The sequence below is a fragment of the Cloeon dipterum genome, chromosome X (assembly GCF_949628265.1).
Source record: "Cloeon dipterum chromosome X, ieCloDipt1.1, whole genome shotgun sequence".
NCBI lineage: Eukaryota > Metazoa > Arthropoda > Insecta > Ephemeroptera > Baetidae > Cloeon > Cloeon dipterum.
In genome coordinates this window covers 28,868,118-28,892,888 of record NC_088790.1, presented here as the reverse complement: position 1 = coordinate 28,892,888, position 24,771 = coordinate 28,868,118, and the positions used below count along the sequence as shown (strand labels likewise).

Genomic DNA, 24,771 nt, shown 5'->3' with positions numbered 1-24,771 from the left:
TTTTCCTCCTGTTTTCATCACGAAAGAGAGCACATGGTGGTAGATGTTTCAGAAGAGAAGAGATATCCTGACCAGGTGTAAACAGAACTTGCTAAAGTAAGTGTTGCAGCTATTTCTGCAAATCCTTGCGAATTATCACTCATTGCAGTTCGGCATGGTTTTTCATCTGACCACTCTCTGGCTTTATTCCACCTTTACTTATTGGACGTGAAATTAGGTAACATTGCCTAACATTAAACGATCGTTTTGGTGTTTGTTTTGAATTTTTGATTGCTTAACAGACCGGCATTCATTCGATTTCAAGAGAAATTAAGTACAAAAAATTAAAGGTGCTCCTCTAAGCAGCTAATTAAGATTTTCTGGATTGTTTTTGTTTACTATTTCTCTCAGAATAATATAAAATTAAAATGATTAGTTTTTAAAAACAAGGAAAATTATGAATAACAAAAGAAACACAAAAGCTTTCGAAAATTATTACCTAACTTTATTAATTCAATTATATTAATTAAAATAAACCCTCACAAATTTGTAGATTTGGACGCTGTACACAAAATGGACAGTGACGATAACCAGGACGTTTCTGCAGAACCCAGCATGGGTTTGGCCAGAGGAATGCTGGAAATACCGACCCTCGTTATTCGGAACAGTGGCGAGGAGAGCTCAAACAGGGTTTGCATTTTTAATTTCACTCGAATCTATTTATTGCAACGTTTGTTACAGAAAGTTCTCCGGAACCAAAAGAGAGAGAACCTGAAACCGGTTCGACAGGTGGAAAAACAACGTCCGCCTCGGCCCTCGGGCAAAGGCTACCGCAAGGACGGAGACTCGTCCAAGAACAAGATCAAGGAGCGGACCAAAGGTAGCACTCAGATTCAGAAATATGATATGAATGTGTTAATAGTAAGTGGATGAAGACCAAAAGAAGTGTTTTCATTTTTTTATACCTTGATTTTCGCCAACTCGCCCTCTTAATCCACACTTCTCGTCCTTTCAGACGGCTATCTCACCTCTATGCTGCCGGAAGACTGCCGCATTTCGACCCTCCTGCGACGCATGAACCAAGAGCACAACATGGAAGCCTTCTTCAGCATCACCAGCACGCTTCAGGAGGCGATCGTGGCGCCAGAGAACGCCAGATACATCCACAAGGCGCACGAGGTCATCACCGAGTCGCTCTTGGAGACGCTGCAGAATGGACCGACCGCGGACGCCAGGGCCGAGGGTGCCAAGTGTCTCGGCATCTACGCCCACAGCGTCGACACTGAAGGAAGACGAACGTGAGTTATTAGTGCTTTTGGATGGAAATTATAAAAGGTTTAAAATGTGTTGAAGGCCTCAAAAATTCTTCCTAACGGGAAAACTCGAAACATTCTTTTGTTCACAAGTAAATTAATTTAAGCCTCTGTATTGGCATTTTAGAACACAGAACCAAATTCGCCGTCCATTACTAATATTATTAATTTCTCATTGTGCAGGTTCTTCGACTGGTTGTTCGGAGCGTACCACAAAGAGAAAAGAGACGATGTCAAGATATCTTTAATGAACTCCTTGCACCACGTAATTCTCCAAGTTGACAATTCTACGATTTTTCTAAAAATACTTCTATTTCAGATGTTCATTTTGGAGAAAAATGTTCAAAAACTGAAGAACAAGGTCGAGGTAAGCAAATCATGCAAAATTTTAAAAATAAACCAGACAATTGTAATTTCACAGGAACAATTTGAACACTTTATTCTGGTATATCTTAATTTAACTTAATTTCCCCTCCTGTTCATCATGTCAAACACAAAATGTATTGGTTTCCCAGATTCAGGACCTTGTGAAAAAGCTGCACACGCTTCTGGAGGCTGCCGCCGACCCGAAAGTGTTGTGTGCCATCCTCGAAGCGATTCTGCTCATCGACGCGTCTCATGTGATGGCCATCAAGGAATTTTTCTCTGTGAGGAAATCGTGTTATCTGTCTTGGAGATTCCGTGAACGATTAAAATATTTCAGGACATTGTGGACCTTCTGGTCGGGTGGCATGTGGACATCGAACAGCCAGATTGGGTCATCGACCTCGCCTCAAACGGACTGATCAAGCTGCACCGTTACTGGGTCATGCAAAGTCAGTTCACTGAGGGTCTGCTCACCCAATTTCTTGAAGACATGGAGGCGTACAAAGACGTAAAGATGTTTTTATTTAAATATAAAAAAAGTAAAGTAAAGAATAGAGTCTCTGCTAATTTAACAGATTTCATTTGGCAAGCTGAAAATCAAAATCGTGAAAGAAACTAAAACAAACATCTTTGTAAACACACAAAATATATTTTTATCTGCTTAAAATAAAATTAAAAATTAATCTCACGACCATTTCCTCAGTATTTTTAGTTTCATTGCGAAAATCCCAACATTTACTAATAAACACCATTATTTTATTTCATAGGACCTGATAGCTGCCTTGGAGACCGCAGATTATTCACCTTCAATTTGCAGAGCGTCTTTAAAACTGACTATTAAGTATGATTTAAAAAAATATATTTAAAAACAAAGCAATACAAACCACGTTTAACTCAGGGTTTTCAACACGGTGACCCTCGGCTTGGGCGAGGATGCCAAACCGGAAAATGGGTCTGCCATTAGCGCCAAATATTGGAGCGTTGGTTTGAACCGAGTTTTGAACCTCGTGCTTGCCATCAAAAAGTGGGAAAATGAAGAGGCGATTGTCGTCACTGGTAAGCCGCATTCCCTGTTCTTTGTTTAATTCTGATGGTTTATTTTTTTATAAAGCGAACAACACTGTCTGCATTGTGCTCGACATCATTGGAAAGGAGTGCTGGAGCTCGCTGCTGCACTCGTTCATCAAGAAGCAGCTTCAATTCATCTCCTCCTGCGCCACGTCCACCATTATTTCCTACTGTGAAACGATTTCAAAGGTAAAACTGCTGATTACTTTGTGGCTGAAAGCTTTCCACTTACGTGCCTAGTCTTTCATTCATGTTTAATTCTTTTTAGTCTTGGGTTTTTAGCTTCAGACTGATTGATTGGATTTTTCTTTACAGACCGTGAGAATTTGCGGAGATAGCTTGCCCGTTGAAATAACAGGGGAGCTGCTTGGACCGGAGTCGCAGCTGCACGAAATCAGAAATGGCGGCGAGAAACAAACCTTGGCTCTGATCGGTATCTACCACAGCTTGCTCGGCCTCAAGAATGTACCTGTCTTGGAGGAAACCTACAGGTAGCCACTTTATCTACATATCTATTCCTTAATAAAAAATATGAGCAGGAAGTCTTGATAAAATTTAACTCATAATATTGACCAATTTACATCTGGGGCTTTTAAAAAAAATCCTGAGCCCACTGGAGAATTAAATTAAAGCTAAGAATAAAAAATTTAACTTTTCTATTGTTGCAACACTAAAAAATTGCTGAAAACTAGAAAAATAGTCAAATTTTCAAAATCCAAACTAGTAGAACTCGTCAAAGGGCATCTAATGAGATGTTTTGAAACCTCGCAAGGCCCAAAGGGTCTGACCCAAGCCCCAAAAACTGAATACCACTCTTTGCCGATAATTTTATACATAAGGATAGGGGGTCTCAAAAATGCAGTATTTCCTTTTTTGCGTTCAAAAACAGCTAAAAAACGCATTTTTTACATTTCTGCATTTTTATTACTTAAAGCCTTGGGTAAAATAGTGGGTTTTATTGGGTTTTTGCCTGGAAAAAACCGGATCGGTTAAAACTGGGTGGGGAAAATTCAGAACCCTGTCCTTTTTATCATAATTCTAACAGTTTGCACCGTTTTATGAAATTCAAATCCATTTTTAATATCAAGAAAGCCCTACTCATTCCCGTGTTTAAATTGTTTCAGCCTGATTCTGCGAGACCTGTATAAAGGGTTCAAGGCGTTGGTGCCTGGCGTGGAGCCGTTCGCGCAGTACTACTCTGATGCTGACTTTGCTGACTACAAAGCTGAAGAAGCTGAGATGGCGGTGCTTTTCCTGCTCACGACTCTAATAAAAATATATATCAACAACTCCATAATGGGCATATGGGCTCTAAAGCCGAACGTGATGGATTTGCTGGCCAATAGCCTCATCCCGAATTGTTACAAAAACGTGTCGTCCACCGTCCAGTACTTGCTGCTCGTCATCATGAACTGTCATTGCAAAAAGTAATTATTAGATTTTTAATATCATCTCGAGCAGTTTTTATTTTGTTTATTTCAGGTACAAACACTTCTTGTCCAGATCAAGTCTGGTCATATCAGGATCGTCGCATTTTGAGAAAGACAGTCCCACCACGGGCCATTTTACGCTTGTTTTGAGAACTTTGACAGACGTTCTCAACGAGGTATTTATTTTTAATTTGAATTAAAATTAAAAAAGAAAATTAGCCTATTGCTCTTCTCAGCTCAGAATTATTTAATTTATGAGTTTCAACCAATCATCATTAGCAATTCAAACAAATTTCTTAACTGTTCTTCTGTGCAGACGAACAGCTCCAGCCAGGAAATCGTGCTGCTGTGCCTGCAATGGAGCAAGGATCTAATCATAGAGGCTAAATCTTGCATCGACAAGCTTCTCGTCAATGACGTTTTCTTGGGCCTGATAAATGAGATCATCTCCGCAGGCACAACCGTCCAAAATGAAGTGGCCGTCGCCGTTGCTGGATGCCTGACGAATTTCTTGCAAATCCTGCCAAGCTCTAAGCTCATGGTATAAATCATTAAAATTATATTAAACACACAGTCTCATTCTGGCCTAGCAGGACAAGATGATGAAGGACATCGTCCGTCTGTGCATTTTGCACCTCAACTCGCTGGATCCGCTTGTGAAGGCTTGTTACCACCAAGTCTTCCTCCTCTGTCCCTGGACCTTTTCTCTAGAGGTCATTGAAAATCCTGATAACGCCCCAAACAGCAGTGCTAAGGTTTTTTAAATTCGGCTTTTTCACTCTTTGATCATTTTCACAGTTTAATTTCAGTATGGCTTGCATTTGGTGGAAAAGGTCAGGAAAATCCACCACATTCGCAGCAACCCCAGCGATCTGAAGAGCTACCAGTTCTCACACATCATGTCCTACTTGCTCCATGGATCGCAGCAAAAGTACGTCGAGTTAAATCAGTTTTACCTTCAACAAAGAGAAATCACTTTAAAAAAATTGTTTTTAAGAGATGTATTAAAGTAGGATAAACCCCCACCGTTTTTAATTGGTAATTTTATAAATTTTGCATTATTCTTTGTCTGATTTAATGTAGCTTATTTACTTGAGAAGCTTGAGAACAAAAACTGTTCCTAATGTTTGATTTGATTATGCCTTGTCTTATTTTTAAAATTAGAAAAGGTGGTTTTATTGGATGCTAATTTTTTTAACATATTACAAAGGCTAAATTAAATCACTTGCGTGGCTAAAAATGAAATAGAAAAATTATTTGGTGCCTATCCTAAAAAATTTGCTTCCCTCAGGTTTTTTGACCTAGGATTTCCAGTCATTTGTTAGACCATGCATAATATTTATATTTTCGTTTCTTTTTTATTAAAAAATTGACAAATTTAAGAACACTGGTTAAAAGAAGACTAGAATTTAATACAATTAATTATTTCACAGTATTCAGTGTCTGATTGACACTCTGAACCTGAGTTTGATCTCAACTGCGAACCAAGGCGACGAGATCGAAAAGTTGCGCATTGCTGGCAGCAACTCGAGCAAGGCCCTGTGGAAGTGGGCAACCTGGCAGGCGGCTCAGTTCACCATCAATTCCAAGCTCAGGACGCCGCTGGGAAAGCCACAGGAAACGTTTTCCGCCATAGAGAGTAAGTTTTCAAAACTAAACCACTTTTTAAACCATTCATCTCCTCTTTTCAGACGCGATAAAGAGCCTGGCGCGGGAGTTTGACTGCGACAAGTCATCAGAGGTTTGTTCAACCTCGAAAACGACCGTTGGGAACATGACGCAGGCCCGCCTTCTCATCGACTTCGCGTGCGACCTCGACAAGTGCATCTATAGCGCGTCCGAGGGCTGCGCCGTCGCCATTCCCATGCCTTCCAAGCCCGTTCGTCTGTTCTTCTACACGAATAGGTCCGTTTGCGCCGAATGGGTGTCTCGCATCCGCTGGGCCACGGTCGTGGTGGCCATCCACTCCGGAATGCCGCATGTGGCCGTTCGAAATGGCTTTGAATTATTGCGAGAGCTCACTTCCCAACAGCAACTACCGGTTAGTATCCACAACCTAAATATTTTTATATTTATCTGGTAAAGATTTTTGAAATCTTATAGCAGTTAGTAATTAGAGTTTAAAAAAATGTTACTTTAGGATTTTATTCAAATTAAAATAATTATAATTAAGCTCAAAATATCTCTACAATACATAAAATCCTCTTCTAAAAATCAACCTTGTTTCAAAAACCCCCCAAAATACAAAATCTCTGGGAACAAATATTTCAGCTTGAGAAATAATATCTCTGAGGCACAAAAATTGACTTAAAATTCCAACTTTTGGTAGAAAAAAACTCGACTAGTTTCCCTAATTCTAATCTAATGTTTGAAGTTAATTTTAAATTGTTTATATCAATTTTGTAAACCCTGGCTGTATTAATTAATTTTGTAATTTGCAGCAAATGGAAATCGAGAAGGCGACAATTCTGCTGACAAACGCGCTGCTGCAGCTGAACGAGCCGGAAGCGCTGCAGGGTCTGTACAGGTGGTGCAGCGAAAAGACCCGGCTGCGACTGCCCTGGGTCAAAGCAGCAACACTCCAAGCTGCCGGGAGGTACGAGGAAGCCATCCAGGAGTACTCGCAGAAGGAGGAGGCACACCAAGACCCTCTTCCCGTGTACCAATTGTCTTTCAAGGCCGATCAGCTGAGCGAGTGTCTGATGCACGAGTCAGAATGGAGCCAGCTGGCTTCTCTCAAGGAGGAGTACAGTAAAATCAGCGGCCGCTACGACACTCTGGTAAAATTCATACTCCTTTCTTAAGAGTGTTTATTTATATTTCCTTTAGATTTCAAGCTCAATGACCCTGGAAACGATCAAGAGACTAAGCGATTTCGGACAGCTGGAAGAGGACCGTGTCGAAAAAATCGATTTTGACCTGCGAAAACCGAATTTGGTGGTGACGCAGGTGCTTGAAGAGTATACCAATGTTTTGATCGACTTGCAAACCCCCGAGAGGACTAAATACAGGTACCTAAAAAGCTTTCCCTAGGAATTTAATGATTATTCTCACCCTTTTTCCTTAGTAAAATACCTTCGATCACTAGCCAGTGCAACAAGGCTCTGCAGGATTTGCTTGAGGAAGGCTTGAGAGGAAACTCTATGCGGATTTGTCAGGATGTGGTCATCTTGCAGCAAGTTGGCCAGGCCATCTCGAGCTTTGCCAAAGACGACGGTGACAACTCGTCGCACTTCTACAATCCCTTCCTTCTTGTAATATTTTCACGCTAAAGATTTATAATATGCACGTTTAAATTTCCCGTTTTCTTTCAGAATTCGCAAAACATGAGTGCGGAAGTGATGGGAAAGGCGCTTTACTGGAACAATCTCTTCCAGATGATCCATCAAGACCCTGAAATCGCCTCGTGAGTTTTCACAGCGTTAATTTTATCTAACTGCATCGAGTTTATTATTTCTTAGGACGTACCTGACTGCAAGCCGGACTGCCAGAAAGTCAGGGAATTTCAGCAGAGCAAAACTACTGCTCGCGGAATACTGGAGGATGGCCAGAGACTCCAACGTTGCCGAGTTTGATAGTCTCGTGCCTGACGCTGGCGTTGACTTCAAAGCGGAAAAAGAGACGGCGAAATTATTTTATTGGTAAATACAGTCAGTTTTTCTTATAGAGAATTAATTAGTTGGATAGTATAAAATTGAACACAGGGTTGCAAAAAAAACGCATTTTTTAAAATTCAGTGCAGTGCTAAAGAGATTTTTTCAATTTTTTCAATTATTTTCTAATTATTAGCTCATGACCTCGACTTCAAAAATTATTAGGGGGGTAAATTTTTGGAGAAATTGAGGCAGAAAATGACAATTTAAAGGGAAAAAGCTGCACAGTAGAGGAAATTTTGACCACTCCAACCGCAAATTTAGATTTCCACTGGGGAAATATGGAAAAAATTCATTTCTTGCATTTCTTGCTCAAGAAATTAATAAAAATTGAATAGTAAAAAACCCCTGTTTGAACACAACTCCAAGATTTGAAACGTTAGATAAGCATTTCCCAGATTTTTCTCGATTTAATTTAAAAAATTATTTTCCCCCGGTTATTTTCATTGTTATTGTGTCTGTAGTGTCAACAGAAAGTCCGACGCGATTGAGTCTCTGTCCAAGAGCGTGAAGCAGTTTGCAAACAAGGCTCTAAACTGCGGCGACGTGGAGACCAAGTTGGCCGCTTCGGAGCTGGCGCTGAGTCTGGCTAAAAAACTGGCCAAGTCTGCGGTCGCCGAGAAGCACGCGTCTGACGGCTCCGCGCTGGCCGATCTCATCCAATGGTCAGACCAGCGTTCCGTCTGCCTCATGGAACTTGGCGTGCAGGTTTCTGGTAAGTGGGATTTAGTAATTTTAGATTTAATTTATCAAAAATTCATGTTGTGTAGACGCGATCGGAGACTCGTTCTCGCGGCAGCTGTACCAGGTGGCGTTGGAGACGTGCCCTGAAAACGCCAAGGCGTGGTGCCAGTTCGCCGCGTGGAGCTACAGGCAGGGCCGCAAAGCGCTCGACTTTGAGGAGGACGGCGGCGCCGTCGCCATGCCCTCCGAGTCGGACCGCCGCAAGCTGGCGGCCATCCTGGGCGTTGGGCCCAACGAGAATCTGGTCGCCTCCATCCTGGCTATCCTCTACGAGCGCAGGAAGACCGAACTTGATGACAACCAGCTCAGCTGCATCTTGAAAAACATGCTGGCTACCAGGGTTGAGGAGGTAAAGTGCTTTTTTAATTTTTTTTTTTTTAAATGATAATTTAGAAGGAGATTTGCTGTTTTAGAATGAATTCAAGATTTTACAAAATAAAATATTGTACTTAAATTCGGGAGGAATCGTCAGGAATATTGTTTGAGGAAGAAACACATTTTTATTTTCAATTATTTATATTAGTTTGCTTTTATCACCTAAAAGCATTTGTCAAAAAATATTTTTCAGAGATGATCTCAAATAAATTACCTTAATTTTGGGTATTTTGATTTTTTCCAAAATATTTTGAAGGTTCTCTAACGGCCAGTTGAAATTACAGACAAATTTTGTGCGAAAATAGTAAATTTGAGAAAAATTTGCGCAATAGGAAAAAAACTGGAAATTTAATCCATTTTCAGAATATAGTCAGTTTTTGAAACTAATATGAACTCGTGAATTTAAATCAGGCCAAACACAGACCCCTTTAAAAAAATCTGCAATTTTAAAAAAATAAAAATTAAATTTGAAGACTCAAAAGTACTATTATTATTTTTTATCTTAAATTTTCATATTTTTTTCACCCAGAAGCAATTAATTTTTTTTGCTTTTTTAATTTTCTTTTGCTTAACCGGTACAATTGGAATTTTTTTATTTAGGGGCACATTTGGTAAGAAGTATATGACAAAATTGGTCGGTTTTAGGGTTAAATTTTCACGTAATAACATTTTTTTAAATAAAATCATTTCACTTTAATTCCCCTCTAAATTTCCTAAATAAAAAACACCAAATCACATCCCACATCCCTTTGTTTCAGGTGGACAAGCGAGTGTCCCAGATCGTGTCGTTCTGGAGCCAGAACTCAAAGAGTCACCTGTTCTACCAGTCTGCCGTGGTGGCCTACTTCCGCTTCCTGCAGCTGAACGGGGAGGCTGCCCAAGCCGAGTCAGCACTGACCGCAACCCTGCGGCTGCTGCGTCTGATCGTGAAGCATGCCACCTCGTTCCAGGACGCGCTGGAGCAGGGTCTCGCCACCACGCCCACTGCGCCCTGGAAGGGAATCATTCCACAGCTCTTCTCCAGACTCAACCACCCTGAGTCGTTCGTGCGGAGGCGCCTTTCCGAACTGCTCTGCCGTCTCGCCTCCGACGCGCCGCACCTCATCCTCTTCCCCGCCGTCGTTGGATGCACCACCGCCAGCAAAGGTAAAAAAAGGAAAACACTTCGCTAATTGACTTGGTATGTGTTTTCACGGAAAATTATTAATTTTAAATGGTTTTAAAGGTATTAAAACATTTTTTAATAATTTTCTTCGTATTTTAACAAAATTAATATCGGCGGAAATTAATCTTGCTTAAACAATTTTATTTATATTTATATCTTCGGGAAGTTAAAATAAATATCAGAAAGATTTTTCTCTAAATATGGCGGAAGTGTCGAATAATCATGAATTTATTGACTCAATATTAACCCTTGATTAAATTTCTGTACTTGAAAAGGTACAAGCAAATAAAATTATTAAACGAGAATTTTGTAGAAATTTCTTACCTTTGGGAAGGTTTATTGAAAGCGTTGTCTCATGTTTGCAGGTCCCCTGAAGAACGATAACCTGATGGAATCGTTCGTGCAGGACGATGAAGACGACACGGACGAGGATTCAGAGGAGGAGATGGAAGAGCCTGAGGACGAAAGCCAGAACTCGGTTCTGCGAAGCTGCTTCCTCGCCATGGTGGACACGCTGAGTCAGCTGGCGCCGGCCAGCATCAATCAGGTAAAAGCTGTTAACATAAATCTAATTTTTTAGGGTTTTTAGAAAAATCGAATTATAAATCGAGAGCAGTTTTTGGCTTTTTTTATTAACCATTTCAAAAATACGTTTTAAAAAGAACAAAATATAATTTTTTGGTGAGTTCAAAGAAAACAAGAAAAGGATAAAATTTACATGAGAAAAGGGGAGAAACCAGGTGGTAAAAAAGAAACCCTGCATTTTTTTAAGAATTTTTTTCTAATTTATAAGTATTTTTCCTGGTCACATTTATGGTTTACGAACCTCGCATTTCCTGATCAGGAATGTGAGTCAACTACTGAAATTCCAATGCTAATTTTCACAATTTCGGCCCATTTCCATTCCTAGGTTCGTCTGTTGGTGTCAGAGCTGCGTCGCATCACGGTTTTGTGGGACGAACTGTGGCTGGGCTGTCTGAACCAGCACCAGCAGGACGTGACGCGGCGGCTGTACCAGCTGGACGCGGAGCAAAAGAAGCTCAAGGAGAACACCAGCCTGGACGAGGCGAGCAAGACGCGGCTGATGCGCCAGAAGTACGACATCGTGATGAAGCCGGTCGTGATCGTGCTCGAGCGGCTGGCCACGTTGACCAGCGTGCCGCCAGAGACGCCGCACGAACGCTCCTTCCAGCTGATGCACATGGACAGCATCGTCAGGGCGCTCGACGCCCTCAAGAATCCGCCCGCCGACGAGGAAATCAAACCCCAACAGTGCTGGCAAAGATTTAAGGTTGGAAATTTTTTTGCTTTGTGTGAAGAGATTTTTTCTGCTCTTTTTTCTCGTGAAAAAATTAATGAAAATAATATTTAATTTAGCCAGATAGCCTGTAGTTGCACTTGCACTGAATATTTTCTTTATTTTATAATTTACTCAGGTTAAATGGAATATTTTTTTAAATCTCATTTTCTATAGATTTTTTTTAAATAAGATGAGCCGCTCAAAATTAGTTACAAGACAGTTTAAAACTATTGAGGAAATTTTAAAGGTGCTATATACTATTGTTCTTTTTATATATTACTTGGAAATTTAAAAAATGATTTTTTTTTAAAAAATTCTTTAGCAAAAGGTATTCTTTGTAATGTCAATTTAAAATTAGGTCAAATGCCTGATATAAAAAAACACCAAATTTAATGTCATCGGTTGAGGTCACCATTTTTTTATATTTAACGCGTTTTTTGTTGATTTCAATTTTTTAAAAATTATCCAACAATTTTAGAAAATTATCCAGCCCAGATTTTCATTTTCTAACGCTGCGATGCTGTATCAAGATTTTTACTCCCTCTTTAAATTCACTATTTTATTTTCAAACAAATAATTTCCCTTTTTTAGGCGTTGCACGCGGAGTTGGTGCGTCAGTCACAGAAGAAGTCCCCACAGACCTTGAAGTTGAGCGAGATCAGTCCCAGTTTGGCGGGCTTGCGGAACTCTGCGATCACAATGCCGGGCGTGAGCGAGCCGACGGCCACCATCGCCGGCATTGAGAACACCGTCTCCATCCTGCCGACCAAGACGCGGCCCAAAAAGCTGGCCATGCGCGGTTCCGACGGACGCGTCTACGTCTTCCTCTTCAAGGGTCTCGAAGACCTGCACCTCGACGAACGCATCATGCAGTTCCTCACCATCACTAACACCATGCTACAGGTTTGAACGAATAAATAATTGAATACTTGTTGGAATGAAAGATCGAAGAAGAAAGCTGCATAGTCCATTTTAATTATATTATGTAAAAAACCAGGCAATTTCTGCCGGCATAAATTGGTTGGAAAAAATGGCTAATGTTAATTACAGAAATACTGTTATTTTATTTTTTGAGGTAGAATTTACAATTTAAATTTTTTTTAATTCAAGGTGGAGATATTTTTCATGCTTGAATTATTATATTTTCTCTTTTTTATTTTTTTAATCAGTCTGTTCGGGTTAAATTTACATGTAATATCATTTTAATAAACTTCCAATCGATCCGCTTTAAATAAATTCTACAATTTTATTTTTTAGGCAAAAGACAAACAAGGCTGCGGCGAGTACCACGCGTGTCACTACTCCGTGGTGCCGTTGGGCAACCGCTCCGGCCTGATCAGCTGGGTGGACGGCGTGCAGCCGGTGTTCAGTCTGTACAAACGGTGGCAGATGCGCGAGGCGAGCGCCCGGCAGCTGCGCCAACAGCAGCAGCAGCAGCAGGTGGCGCCCAGCGGCGCCCAGCCCTTGGTGCCGCGCCCCTCGGAACTCTTCTACAACAAGTTGCAACCGCTGCTGACCGAGCACAACGTCCCCCTGGAAAATCGCAAGGAGTGGCCGCACGCCGTGCTGCGTCAGGTGCTGCTCGCCCTGATGAACGAGACGCCGAGCGACCTGCTCGCCAAGGAACTGTGGTGCGCCAGCGCCGACTCCAGCCATTGGTGGCGCGTCACCAAGAACTACGCCCGGTCGGTCGCTGTCATGTCCGTTATCGGTTATATTATCGGACTGGGTGACCGGCACCTTGACAATTTGCTTGTCAACCTTTCTACTGGAGAAGTAAGTCCTGTTTAGTTGAGATTTTTTTAAATTAAAAAAAAAATGCTGTTTATTAATTATTACAAGCGCTTTACGCTTGCGTGTGTTGTTTTAATGAAAAGAGTTGGCTGCGGCGTTGGAAAATTCGTGATCTCAGGGTGGGTTACCATCAAGGTGCCCCAATTGCCGCCTTATTTTTTAACCTTTTAGTTGAATTTAATTAATTTTCTTGAATAATGTCCAACCAGATTGTGCACATCGACTACAACGTGTGCTTCGAAAAGGGCCAAACACTGCGCGTTCCTGAAAAGGTACCCTTCAGGATGACGCCTAACCTTCAAACAGCCCTCGGAGTGACCGGCGTCGAGGTAAGGCCCGTTTTTACTCCTCCTTCAATTCTAAAAACCAAATTTTCAGGGAATTTTCCGGCTCAGCTGCGAGCACGTTTTGCGAACGATGAAGTACGGGCGCGAAACGCTTTTAACTCTGCTTGAAGCTTTCGTATACGATCCTCTCATCGACTGGACACCTGAAAATGAAGCTGGATACACTGGTAAATCCGATTGGATAAAATTAGAATTGATTTTTGACGTTTGAATTTCTGATTTTTAGGGGCTGTATTTGACGGCTTGAGTCAGCGAGTAGAAAATGACGTGGCTCGGCCAAGCAGACGCGAGCTTGAAAGGGAAGCAGCCCTGGGCATGCTCTCCGTCAGGGTCACTGAGATGAGAGAGGCCTGGAATAGTAACAAGTAAGGCACAAATTTTATGACTAATTGGAAAAATTAATTTTTTATTAAAATTTGAAAACTAAACTAATAAATAATTGTGAAATTTGTTTTGATTAAAAAGTCTAAATCAATGCTTTAAATTAATTTATGTTTTAATTAAATAGTTCAATTGAAATAAATATTGTCAGTAAAATCACAAAAATTCAAATCTAAATTTTCTTCAAGAAATAAAAAAAATAATAAATAGTTTACCAGATTTTTGTCCACGGAAAGTGACCTGATTTTAAATATTCTAACCATGGAAAAAACTGCTAGAAATTTCCTTGCAAAAAAATTAAAATTTCTTGTCATTTTGCTTTCAGGGAGGAGTTGCAGGAGACGCGGGCGCGGCTGGCCGACAAGCTGCAGAGCTGGATGGTGGTGTGCCTGGAGGTGCAGCGCATGCAGAAATCGGTGCAGGAGGCGCACCATCAGATGGCCGTGCTGAAGGAGGCGGGCGCCGTCGGACCCAACCACTCGATTTACAGCCTCCATGAGCGACACGTCAACTACTTGCGCGTCCAGGGCGCCCTCACAAAAGTCGAGACGTTGCTCAAGAAGACCCTCGACGATGCCAACAACAACATAAACAATGTTCAGGTCAGTCAATATTAATTTCAGAAATTAAAAAGAAAAAATGATAAGGGATTAATTTTTGGTGAAAATTTTTAATTTGTGTAGCCTTTGAAGAAAAGAACCAAAATTTTAAAAATAGTGATAAAAATTATTTGCTCAATTTAGAATGTGCTTATAGGCTAAATTTGACGAGACAGATCGATCAGTGAGTCTTTTTTACATTTGGAGGAAAATTTAAAATTTTATCCAGAAAATTATGTTAAAATTTAAAACTAAATCACACATTGGCTCTAGAAAATTCAGAAAAAATGTATTGGTTACAAATTGGTAAATTTAAAATTTGCATCCCTATTTTTTGTACTAAATTTTTCTTTCAAAATCGGATTTAATTTAATTAAAACTGCATTTTCCCCTTCTTACATTGCTCATTGGTTTTAAAAAGTAAATTTTAAATCAAATTGGTATGTGATTGTGGTTTTAGCTTGCTGTGGTTGCGATCAAGACCAAGGGAGACACCCGAGCGTGGCTTTCGGAATTGCAGGCAATCAGTAAGCTCAACCTCAAGAGCCAGGACATCTTTGATCTGGTCAAGCAGTTCCTGGTTTCCGCAGGCCAATCGTCAATTTCGGAACAGGTAAAATTTCTTGAATTTTTGTGGCTTCTTTAAGGCGTATTTTAGTTCTGAAATTTTGATTTACAGTCAAATATATATATTTAAAACCCTAAGATATTGATTTCTTGCAACGAAAGACGCGTAAAAATTCCAAATGTGTTTTAGACACAAAAATGAGATTGGAAATAAATCTTTTTTAACCCCTATAAATATATTCAAATTTTCAGTTTTACATTTATCTATATTATGGTGCTGCATGGCTATTTTGCCTTATAAATTTACCTATAAATAACATTTATCAACATAAATTTTTATAGAATAATAAATTAACTTTCTGCAGATTATTGTCTAAAAGGAAGACAGAAAAAAGTCAGTTATGCAATATCTCCAATTGACTTTAAGTTGAGCTAGATGAATTTAAATTTATTGAAAAGAAATGCCTTTAATTGGAAAATTAAAATTTATTTCAAAAAATATAATTAAAGAATTTATTTGAACTGATCGGAATAATTTAATTGAAAATTCATTTAAAATTTAAAATTAAAGAAATTAGCTAAGTTAATTTAAAAAGTTCAAGACGTTTAAAAATATAATGTTCCAAACATGCCTGCGATTTTGTGAATTTTTTTAAACTCCTGCGTTTTTAAACTATTAAAAAAGTGATTTTTGCAAAATCTGTTTAAAAAAGCCACTGGTTTCACCAAAAGACCAAAAGTATTAAATCAATAGTAATTTTCTTAAATATCTATCTGACTCTTATGGCACGAAATGTCAAATTTTCAGGTTTAAATTCGGGAAAAAAATGTGAAAACCCCCTAAACTTATGTTTTTTTTCTATCTGATTTATTGCGCATTGGAAATTTGGTCAACCCCTCTCTTTTTCTCCTTATTTTTATTAATAATAATTATTATTATTATTTAATTTTCGCAGTGCGATCGGATGGAGCGTCAGTTTGGTTTGACAGTGCAGCAGATGCAGAACTCAGTGCGTGCCAATCTGGATATGCTGGAAGATTTCGGGCAATTGTCATCCCTGTTCACGCAGAGCCAGCTGAAGTGCCACATCACAGCACTGCACGCGCAGCTCGCCGAGTCGCTGCTGAAGAACCTGAGCGTGGAGCAGTGCCGGTCGGTGGCGGCCAAACTCAAGGAGCACGTCGCCGAGCGCCGCCCCAAACATGAGACGGAGGCCCTCCTCATCAGCAACCAGGCGCAGCTGCAGGTCGCCATCAGCCACGTGAACAATGATTATATTGAACTGATGAAGAGGAGCAAGGTCGAGATCGGCTCCCCCAAGATCGCTGAACAGCTGTTCGCCCTCGCCTCGGAAGATCCAAAAACTTTAACTGTGGCTGTTATTCACGTAAGTCTCTGTTTTATCTGACTTCTCAAGAGAAATTAGGTTTTTAATTTTTGCTTTTAGCAAGAATATTTATTTGGTAAATTTTATAATTTTTCCTCTTGATCAGAGTTGAACAGGGTTCGCAAAAAATGTATTTTTCTGAAAAAAAGCCCGTTATGCGTCCTTAAAGTGCCAGCACGTGCAAATTTAATGAAATCGATTGCTTGAGGGCTGCCCTGACGCCAGGGTTCGATCTAAAATGACCTCAAGGGAGAATAAAGTTATTTTCTACTTGCAAAAATGATCCAATCGTACAATTTTAATTTTCTTAATAAACAACAGAACTATAAAATGTATGCAATACTTTTGCTATTCCAAAATTACTTACTTTTGAACTAAAAATATGTGGTTCGAATTTAAATATGTTGGCATTCTAGTCTCTAATCTAAAGTTTATCTGTATTTTTTCATGTACTCTTAATTACAATTTTAATTCAACTCCTTGTAGAACTTGTTAACGCTGAACGCGAACATCCTGGCCGTGGAGTCGGCAGCAACCAACACAGGAGAGAGTCTGGTCGACCTGACTCTGCACGAGGGAGAGTGGTTCCTGGACCGAATGATCCAGATCAGCGAGCTGACGGTTGAGCTCACGCACTTCCTCACCGCCGCCAATCCGGAGTCGGAGGAGCTGGCGAATGCCATCGCGTGTCTCAACACCAGCAAGGACGTCTACTGCGACTTGCAGGTGAGGAAAATACAAAAGAATTTCATTTCTTAAATTAATTAAATTTTTTTGTGGACATCAAGGCTCTGATTTCGATGACAAACACAATCATTGCTCCCGAAATGTCGAACGCGCTGACAACCGAAGAGCCGTCAGTCCTCAGGATCTTCAACGGACTGAAAGAGCTGATCAATTCCGTTGACTGGACTCTGGCGGAAGTCGTGGAGAAACTCGAGACGAACATGAAATTCATCTCCTTGGAACTGCCGGTACGGGTTTTGAATTTAATACCCTGGGAAATATATTAAAAAATAATTTTTGCAGCCTCCACACTCGGTAGCGCAGGAGGAATGTCTGCGCCTGAGGAATGGCTTCGCCAATCTGCTGCACCAGGAACGCAGCGACGAGCTGAGCGCCGGCCAGAAGCTGCTTATGGGCTTCAGCGGATTGTTCGAGCGCCTCGAGAGGGACTCCATCAGGCTGCTGGACTCGCTCAAGAGTATCGACATGCCCCCCGCCTGGCCTAAGTTTGACCAGTACGCCATGGCTAGAAGTCTTACCGACAAGAGGGTAAAGGTGGGTAAAAAAATCACCCTGGCCCATCGACGCCTTTCGGTGCCTAATGAAGCGTTATGAAGTCAAAACTGCCCTCCACCACATAGGAGAATTAAAAAAATCAAAAGAAAAAAGGGGCTTTTGGGCTGGAGGGGGCGCACGGGGGCGGATTCTGAGTCCATTCGATGCAGAATTTTACCACGAGTCCAACAAGCATTGGTTTTTTACTTTACAGCCCATAGGAGCCGAGTTATTGATTTTTAAAGGTTGAAAAACGTGATTTGGACATTACAAATTTTTTGCTTTCGGGACCCAGCGGGGGCCCTGTGGGCCGAAGGCCAATGATTCTGGCACCAGCTGACGCCCCTTGGTTGGGCACGTCGTCCCATGTGTGGTTTTCCAAAATCGGATCGTTTTTAGAAACATTGCGATTTTTTAAATGTCTAATTTTTGGGAAAACTGATATCGTTCTAAAATTCTTTCTCCTGAACCCGATTTTTCCTATCCACCATAGATAGGTATCGATTGAAAAACATCTTTTGGTATTTTATAGAAAGGTAATAAACTAGTTTTTCTTTTAAAAAGGGAATTTGTCGTTTTTTCACGTGTTTTTCGATAAATTTTGGCTTCCAGTCGCTAATCATTGTCTAGCAAACGGGGACCTAAAATGGATTTCAAACTATTCCATCGCATTTTTTAGTCCAACTCCAGTCTGGATACACATTTTAAGCTTTCTTGCGGCCTTAAAAAGAATTTAATTTTATTTTATTTCCGTTTTCGCCTTCTCTACGTGCAAATCGCAAATGATTTTTTTTAAATTCAACGGGTTGATGGATTTTCAGTCATGACACCTTAAATAAAAGGTCTCGCCGAGCCCTACCACCTGACCTAATCTGATGACCTTTTTTCAGGGTACTCCACCCTGAGACCGGTCCTAAGGCCACTTTTTGAGGTTTTTTTTAGAAAAAAATTGAAAAATTGTCCCGTAATTTGTAAATCTACTGTTTATTTTGTAAATTTGCTTGATTTTGTTCTCTTTTGGTCATTTTTAGCAGTGGGCAATGCGAGGAGAGGACTCGCTGTTAGTCTTCCAGGACATCTGCCTGTTGAAGATGCTGCAGGTGATGATGGACGTTTTCGGGCTGGCGCACAAGTCTGCCGAGTTTGTGCACGGGCGTCGGGAGGTGGACGTGTTGCACCTGATGAGCAACGACTTCCTGGTGCAGCCGGTGAAGCGCTACTGCGCCGAATTCGTGCGGCGCCAGCTGCTGGGTCTGCAGCCCGAATCCGTGGCGTTGGTCGCGTGCACGGCCCTCGAGCACGCGCTGCACGTCGACCTGACCGAGGTGTTTGATCAGGGAACTATCAGCCTGGAGAAGGTTTGCGAGGAGCAGGTGTCCGGCGAGGCCCACCAGGCGGCCGTGGCCCTCGTAGCAGATTTCTGCAAGGATTGGAAGAAGGACCGGGCGGCCGTGGCGCTCAACAAGCTCACCGACGCCACCAACACGCACCTCAAGCAGCTCAAGCTCAAGAAGAAGGCCCACGCCTGGATCAACGACTTCTACTCCGGTAAGAGAAATTATTTTTTACGTCAGCTGATTAAATTTTAAAAGTTCCAATCTGATAGTACACAACTGCCGAAAATTTTATTCTAGTTGAGGGACGCCCTTCGCAGGGCAGGGTCGGATGTCCTGTGAAAATTTAGGAACCAAACCTGTTCTCTATCTACCGTTGTAAAAACAATTGGGAGTGTTGCGAATTTTGTGCGTCTTGGGGAGGCGTATTTTCAAGTCAAACCGAAACCGGACCATAGGTGAATTAAAATAAAAATGAAAACAAAAATATTAAAATGGTGCAGATTTTAGAGCCGACGGCGGAAAACCGGCAAAGGACGCAGAATTTCACGGCGAGTCTGTTAAACTTTGGTTTTTTACTTTGGTTTTAGGAGCCGAGTTATTAATTTTTAAAGTTAAAAAAAAACGAATGATGACACTACTTGCCAATTTTTGTTTTCGGGGTTCAGGCGGGGCCCTACAATCCGGACGGCATCAATTCTATCACCAATCGACGCCCCTAGGTTAGGCGTGTTCGCCCGTGTTCAGTTTTCCAAAATCGGACCATTTTTCGAATTTTAATGAATTTATTTCTTCTGAATTTCCGAAAACGTCGAAATTTCCATACTCTTCCTCCAGTCAAGGACATAAATTTAAAAAATGGCTGCTCATTCGACGTGAAATTTATCTGAGAACGTTCTAAGACCAAATACGAGCCGATCCAATGAATATAAAAGGCTGGAGATAATTTTTAAGTTTGAAAAATGGGATTTTTTTACTTTCTACAAAAAAATAACAAGGGAAAACGAAAATTTTCGTGATTTTTTTCCAAATAAAGCAAACGTACAGAGTTTTACCGACTATACCGCACGCAAATGACTGCAGTCGGTCTTAAAACCAAGTTTCAGATTTTTTGCGCCCATAGAAAAATTAAAACTAATTTTTTAACGGTTTTTCTGCATCGCGAAACGCGTAATGTTCACAGGCGAAAATGGTTTTATTTTTATTAAAATTCAGCCGTTCGTCTGATCGTCTACTACGACCCCTCATCGGACATGTCTTTGATTGGGCTTTTACCTGGGATACCCTTACGACCTTTTTCAGGGTATCCCGCGACCTGAGATCCGCTACTAATGCTTTTTTCAGTATTTTCAAGCACATTTGGCGATACTCGTCAATGATTTTTTACCCTTGCCTATCACCAGCCTTCCTCAGGTCGCGTGACCTGAGATCCGGCCCCGGACGGATTTTTTACGGGTTTACCAACGCCGTCGCTTATTTTTTGATCAATTTGGCCACCATTGATTAAAATCACAGGTTAGAATCGCCCTAAACAATGGAATTTATGTACTATTTTAGGCCAAACACAAACAACCTTCACCAAAAATCTGGGCAAGGCACTGTTGGCGTTAGTCAGCCTGCAGCCGGACTTGGCGGAGGTGGCGGAGCAGCACAAGGCGCTGGTCGACAACATTGCACAGAGGCTCAAATGGGCTGCTGGCGCCAATCCAACAATAGCAGAGGTATTTCTCGTTAATTAATATAAATTGTTATTAATTAAATTAAAAGGGCTATTTTATTTTACGCTTTTTTAAACAAAAAATGATATGAATTTAATCAAAACTGCCAAGTTATCAAGAAATGTTTATTTTCAGGTACTCTCGGTGTTCAAAGACCTGAGTTCGAGCCGCACGGAGTTGCTGAGCCGTCTTCAGGTGCTGTCGGCGGACGTGCAGTCGGCGAGCTCGGGAATTCTGCACCTGGAGAGCATGCGCAGCAGCAACAGCCCGGAAGTGAACGCGGCGAACAGCGCGCTGCTGCAACTGCTTGCCCAGTGCGAGCAGAACCTGGCGACGGTGGAGGCGGCCGGACCGTACTCGCTGACGCTGGTGGAAAAGCGGCTGGCGCTGCTGCTCGGCGGACAGCCCGTCGACGCCGCCTGGCTCCGCTCCGCGGAGGCGCAGGTTGCCGCGCAGGTCGTCAGCAACACGACGCAGCTCGCCACTGACAAGACCAGACAGATCGCAGCCTTTTCCGAGATCAAAAGCTGCACGGCAGAACTGAGGATCGTCCTGCAGAACCATCACTCCCTCATGAGCGGCGTCCGACCGCTCCTCAAAACACTAGCAAAGGTCAGTAATCTTACAAACCTACAGAAAATACATTTTTGTACGTCCCAAACGATTTCCTAGGGTTGAAATAGGAAGGGAAAAATTATTTTTCCGATTGAAAAACATTTTATAGCGTGCTAGCAGAGGCGCAAAGCAAAACGCACGTTTCTATGGCGCGCGCAACGTTTGAATCTTTAATTTTTTACTGCGCATGCGTCACCCCTCTGACGTCACAGCTGTTCTTCGTGCTTGGCATTGGAAGCTGATAGAGCTGTGACGTCAGAGGGGATACGCATGCGCAGTTTTCAATCGAAAAAATAATTTTTCCCTCCAATTTCGACCCTCAGGAATCGATAGGAACGTACAAAAATGTGGTTTATGTCGATTTTGAAGGTAAACCTTAAAAGAAAATTGAGAAAAATTATTTCTTATGTAAAATTGAGGAAAAAGCTTAAAATTTTCCATGTTACCGTTTAACTTTTTTATAAATTCGGCTCAAAAATTAATCTAGCGGCGAGAATAAATTTTCTCCTTGTTGTAAAATCACGATTTTCTTCAAAATTCAGGGAAATTCTCCTCATAATTCGCACACCATGAGACAGATCGCGACTAGAGGGATCGAAATCATGCAAAAAATTATTGTCAAACTTTAATTTTTCGCAAAATGTTATTAATTGTTTGCCTGGAAAGCTCTACTTTAAAATGCCTGATAAGGAGAGGAAATTAAACAAAAAAAATAATTGTTTCCTGCTGACTATCTTGCAAAGTTTGAAATTAGATTACTGTTTTGAGTGACATGACATGAATTAAAATAACTGACCTGCCGTTTTTACAACAGCATTAATTTATTTACCTTCTATCTTATCTCCTTGCTGGTTTTCCTGCTGTCTACCACCTTCATAATATGTTTATAAACCTGTATTCCTTTCTGTCCTTTTAGCCGGGCGAAGGGCGAGAGACGCTAGGCAAATACATTTCACATTACAAAAACTTTTCGGAAGAGATCTCGGCCGTGGTGCAGTGCCTGGGCATGGAGGAACTCGAGCCCAACCAAATCAAAGTTCTGCTGCACCAGCTCGGCGCCTTGGAACAAGCAATCGGTATGCTCAATTAATTAAATCTAATTAACAAATAAATGCTTGACTATATTGTTTAATTTGTTTTTAGACGAGGTTTACAGCGGCCTGATGGACGTGTCAGCCTTGTGCCAGTGCGAGCAGCTTGAAAAACGGTCACCAACTGAAAATCACGATGCTGTCCACTCGTCCAACCAAGATATACCTTCTAACGCTGATAACAAACAAAAAGGTACGCTTAATATTACTTAAATAGATTCAAATCAGACAAAATTAGGCTCTGTCTCATTTGCAAAAATTTTCATTTGTGTTCAAAGTAATTAAAACAATAAACATACTCAATATTTGTAATAAAATTACCGCCAATGACCATGACCTTAATTATTGTGTTCATTCGGTTTGGCCCGACAAGAGAAATCAAAAGCACTTCTTCTCAACTTTGAAATTTGACCACTAGGAGATGAGATTCTGCGATTTAAACAACAAAAATTTCCCGTAAAACTAAAAAACGAAAATTTTGTCAGTTCATTTTTTTATTTTCATATTATTTTGCTTGAAATTGAGCCTTAACTGTCCTCCCTTTCGTAAGATAATCGATTCCAAATCATCTCTTAGAGCTTACATAGTAGCATTTAAATTTAAATTAATTTTTTCGCAGCTCCGCAAGAACGCAACGCATTCGCGATGGGCGTTTTGCGTCGAGTGAAGGCCAAGTTGGAAGGTCGGGACGTGGAGCCGGCCGCGGGGAAGGCGATGACAGTGCAGGAGCAGGTGGGCATGATCATCAGCCAGTCGACCAGCCTGGACAACCTGTGCCAGCACTACGAGGGGTGGACGCCGTGGGTGTGAGCGCTTTTGGGGCTCGGGCGTCACCCGCTCGCATTTGAAGGCTTGATTCAACACTTGAGAAACAAAAGGCAGGCATCGAGAGGTCTCGACGGCCACCGCTGTTTGCAAACAGCACCGGCCGCTCGCTCGAGAGCACCCCCGCACACACAGTTGGGGGTGCACACCCTCTCCTCGCAGCCCTGGAGCGAATTTCACGCGTCCTGCGAGGAGAAACCCACTTTTAATTCCATTTTCCCCTCGAAATCCCAACATTTTGCCCGTTGGACACATCTTGGTGTTTTCTGCGGGCCGCTTTTATCTCATCTTTCACCGCGTACCATCGTTTTCCTTTTAGAAACGAGAATTTTGCGTGTAGCTGTCGTAGTTAGAAATGTGTTGAATCTTCTCTCTGTTCTGTTTGGATCAATAAAAAATATGAGTCAAAGTCGCCCTGATTTTATTTCATCGCACACCTGATGGGAAATTTAATCAAGAATAAATTTAAATCTTCTCCCCAATGCATTAGGGAGGCCATTCTCAAGCATTTTTTGTTGGTTCAGAAATAAAAATAAATTAAACATGACTTGAGATTTAAGGTTATGCTTGGGAAAAGAATAAAAACGAACACCAAGAATTTAAAAATGATCACGGCCCAAATCCACCCTCGTTAATCCTCTAACGAGTAAATAACGAAGTCCAACAAATATATATAAATTAGTATGTATGGTGTTCATTGAATGCCTTTGATAAAGATTAAGAAATTTAAATCTGGAATTATTTAGTAAGAAAGGTGTATAAGATGGTATTTTCTATACTTTTTTAATTCTAAAAAATAAATTAAATGGCCATCCATTTTATTAAAGCATTTCTAGACCAACTAATTATGATGAATTGTCATTTTACTATGTATTATGCCAGTTAAGCTATTCACAAACCAGCCCGTTGGCTCGCATTGTTGAGGAATTCTCGGGAGTTTCAAAGAAATGAGATATATTTGAGCAGTTTGGAGATCTAATGCTGGCTACCGTCAATGTCAGATGGCAAAAAAGTGGTTGGTTTAGTCACTCGAAATGCTCAAATAGCTCAACGGGCTGGGAGGCGCACCTTTCCAGCGGCTTAAGGGACGAATAATGTCTGGCGTTTCAATTATAAAGACCTCGGTGCGGGGAGACGAAAAGATGCGACCACATATATCTAAATTAACATATATTTATTAAGTAATTTTATTATCTAAAATACATCTCAAAATGTCAAGTAAAAAAATAGAGAGTGCGTATAAAATTATGTCATCTCTTTCGATAAAGTCGAATGCTTAATATTTTAATTCATCAACATGAGGAAAGGCTGATTTGATTTCGGCAATCAATTGGTCTTGTAACAAGCTTGTGGCAACCCTGTTAAAGAACCTATGCACTTTGAAGCGTTTCAGATTCATCAGAACCTCTTTCTGGGCAATCCGGGAAAAGAGGGCTTC

The 24,771-nt window shown here is 41.1% G+C and overlaps 1 protein-coding gene across 1 annotated transcript; it reads left to right on the top strand.

Moving 5' to 3' along the window:
• Nucleotides 1-61: 61 nt before the first annotated feature.
• nonC (serine/threonine-protein kinase Smg1) lies at nt 62-23,742 on the top strand. The gene is made up of 46 exons (XM_065492621.1): nt 62-217; nt 533-669; nt 721-859; nt 995-1,277; nt 1,476-1,557; nt 1,612-1,659; nt 1,808-1,939; nt 1,996-2,166; nt 2,426-2,499; nt 2,557-2,714; nt 2,770-2,915; nt 3,042-3,217; nt 3,851-4,153; nt 4,209-4,332; nt 4,473-4,697; nt 4,747-4,911; nt 4,966-5,087; nt 5,590-5,795; nt 5,848-6,197; nt 6,598-6,936; nt 6,986-7,167; nt 7,224-7,410; nt 7,471-7,562; nt 7,618-7,797; nt 8,274-8,524; nt 8,580-8,902; nt 9,687-10,074; nt 10,459-10,640; nt 11,004-11,384; nt 11,985-12,296; nt 12,651-13,169; nt 13,397-13,516; nt 13,566-13,701; nt 13,761-13,899; nt 14,241-14,517; nt 14,975-15,127; nt 16,038-16,469; nt 16,956-17,195; nt 17,258-17,443; nt 17,499-17,750; nt 18,782-19,298; nt 20,642-20,805; nt 20,938-21,414; nt 22,334-22,493; nt 22,561-22,701; nt 23,128-23,742. The coding sequence occupies exons 2-46, from the start codon at nt 553-555 to the stop codon at nt 23,316-23,318; spliced, it is 9,942 nt and encodes a 3,313-aa protein (XP_065348693.1). The 5' UTR covers nt 62-217; nt 533-552; the 3' UTR covers nt 23,319-23,742.
• Nucleotides 23,743-24,771: the final 1,029 nt, after the last annotated feature.